Source organism: Cynara cardunculus (genome assembly GCF_001531365.2).
Source record: "Cynara cardunculus var. scolymus isolate 2C chromosome LG 8, CcrdV1, whole genome shotgun sequence".
In the NCBI taxonomy this organism is placed as follows: Eukaryota; Viridiplantae; Streptophyta; class Magnoliopsida; order Asterales; family Asteraceae; genus Cynara; species Cynara cardunculus.
In genome coordinates this window covers 23550772-23553040 of record NC_037535.1, presented here as the reverse complement: position 1 = coordinate 23553040, position 2269 = coordinate 23550772, and the positions used below count along the sequence as shown (strand labels likewise).

The following is a 2269-nucleotide window of genomic DNA, read 5'->3' as shown; positions in this document are numbered from 1 at the left end:
GGCGGGCCTTAATAGGTCCCCCCCTGATTATGCATCATGCATGCAACCATGAAAACTATTGATCTACCATTAGGGTAGAGGTTAGGTGCGCATATATCTTCCCTCCAAACCCTACTTCTGAGTGGGACATACCGAGTGTGCTTGTTTTGGTTCTTTTTTTAATCATGCATTCAACGACTCAATCAGCCGGTATACGGTGAGAAAGGGCTCCGATAGAGATTTTTGATTCTTATTTGTGGTATATAATGTAGGGGAAGTTCTAATAAGAAGACCAACTATTTCATGTATTATTCATAATGAATAATCCCGAATAATCATGAATATTATACATCATAAGTTTGAGCAAAAGGTTGATTACCGACAACATTGACCGGCCCCGCACACTACCCGACTCCTAGGAACCGCATGTGAGGAGGCATTTCAAAGCTGACTCAGCAGTTGAGACTAGCAGAGGGATTCAATCCTGTCACTTGCAGGCAGTGGCGAACTTGCATAGTAGGTAGGGGGGATGGGACCCCATTAAAAAAAATTAAAAATTTACTACGGTTAAAAAGTAAATTTTTTACTACTTTTACTTTCTATCCCCCCTAGTAAATTTTTGCAAGGGACCCCACAACACTAGAAATCAATCAAAAAGATCTCTTGAAATCAACCAAGCCAAAAAAGTTTCTTGAAATCAATCAAAAAACCCGAAAAAGTCGTTCAAAATTGACAAAAACACTAAAAATTCCCTTGAAATCTACCAAAAAACCTTTAAAAATCCCTTGAAACGGTGTAATTTGGCTAAAAACACGTCGGACGACTTTGCAGACCTTTAGTCTACCTTAAAGGTGGCCCCACCAGGTAAAAATCCTGGATCCGCCAATGCCTACATGATTCGAACTTGAACTTGTTGTGTATTTGAGCAAAGTCGTTTCGCCCCTTTGCCAACTGAGCTACATGCTTGAGGACGATATTATACATCATAAATATCATGCATTTTCTTGATTCATGATATTATGCATTTCCATCATGATATCATGTATCTTCACAATGAATAATTTTCATCATGAATATATCTTTCACGACATTCATCATGAATAAAAGCATTAATAGTTGGTTCTCTGGTTCACAAAATATTTACAGTTCTCTTTCAAACCTACCCCATACTACATCATGAGTATATTGTTATTAGTGTTGATTTAGGGCTTGTTTGTTAGCAGCTTAATGAGCTTAATGGGACTCGGAGCTTATTCAGTTAGCTAGATACCAGTGTTTGGTAGTGGCTTAATGATATAGAAAGTGGCTTATTCAGGAAGCTTTTAGGGGGGGATTTATGCAGAAAGCCAAGTTTTTCAAACCTATCTCTCCCAATTAAAAAACATGTTCATTCAATCTATGAAAAAACCCTTCCAAACAAAAACTTTCTCAATCTATACAGACAGATTAATGCACACAAACATCTTTATCCCTACAGGACTTGGTGGAAAACCAACCAAGCACCGCCCTTATATGCTTATAGTCCATCTAAGTGTACATGTTATCTATCAGTGACTCCATTCAACGATACTGGATTTGGTTGTTTATTGATATGATTTCCGTTTCACAGACCAACTACGATGATGAAGAGCAGATCGGAGTGCTAGATTGTGGGCACGAGTACCATGTTGAATGCGTGAAAAAATGGTTGATCGTGAAGAATACCTGCCCGGTTTGCAAATCCACAGCACTTGCTGCTGCACAAACTAAGGAGTCATAGAAACCGAAGAAATGCAAAGAGAAGCAGGAAGCCTTTGAAAAAATTTAGGCGTCTTGCTTCTCTGTTGTTATATATATAAGATATATATATATAACTAAAGAGAGGGTGTTTCTTCTCTCTATAAATTATGGTAAATATCAAAACTCTCTCGTTTTGTTTCTTTCGGGATGTGGCAGTGAGCAACTGTTAAAAAGAACGATAAGATAATCTCCGTTGGGCGTTTTGTCGAACCTTTTGTACAGACTTTTTTTCCTGTTGGTTCACTCAGTGGATGATCTGTCTGTTGGGTTCATATGTACTTATGAATGTTAATATCAGGTTGAACATTCATTCACTCTGTTTCTGTTTGATATGAGTTTCTGGTGCTTGTTTTCCATCCATTTGGTCTTTTTTTTTTTTGCTATGTTTGTACAGGTTCAAATGAAAACCATAAATATTTTGAGAACCTGAAAACTAATCATGCCAGTATTATTCATGAAGAATATATATATATATATATATATATATATATATATATATATATATATAGAC

The 2269-nt window shown here is 36.8% G+C and overlaps 1 protein-coding gene across 3 annotated transcripts in view; it reads left to right on the top strand.

Annotated features, from left to right (window-relative positions):
- Window positions 1-2072, top strand: part of LOC112517300 (probable E3 ubiquitin-protein ligase ZFP1) — a 10435-nt gene extending 8363 nt beyond the window's left edge. For all 3 annotated transcript variants that reach the window (XM_025124691.1, XM_025124689.1, XM_025124690.1), the window contains one exon: window positions 1589-2072. In XM_025124691.1, the coding sequence (XP_024980459.1) occupies window positions 1589-1738 (150 nt within the window). In that variant the 3' untranslated portion in view covers window positions 1739-2072. The remainder of the gene's footprint in view (window positions 1-1588) is intronic.
- Window positions 2073-2269: the final 197 nt, after the last annotated feature.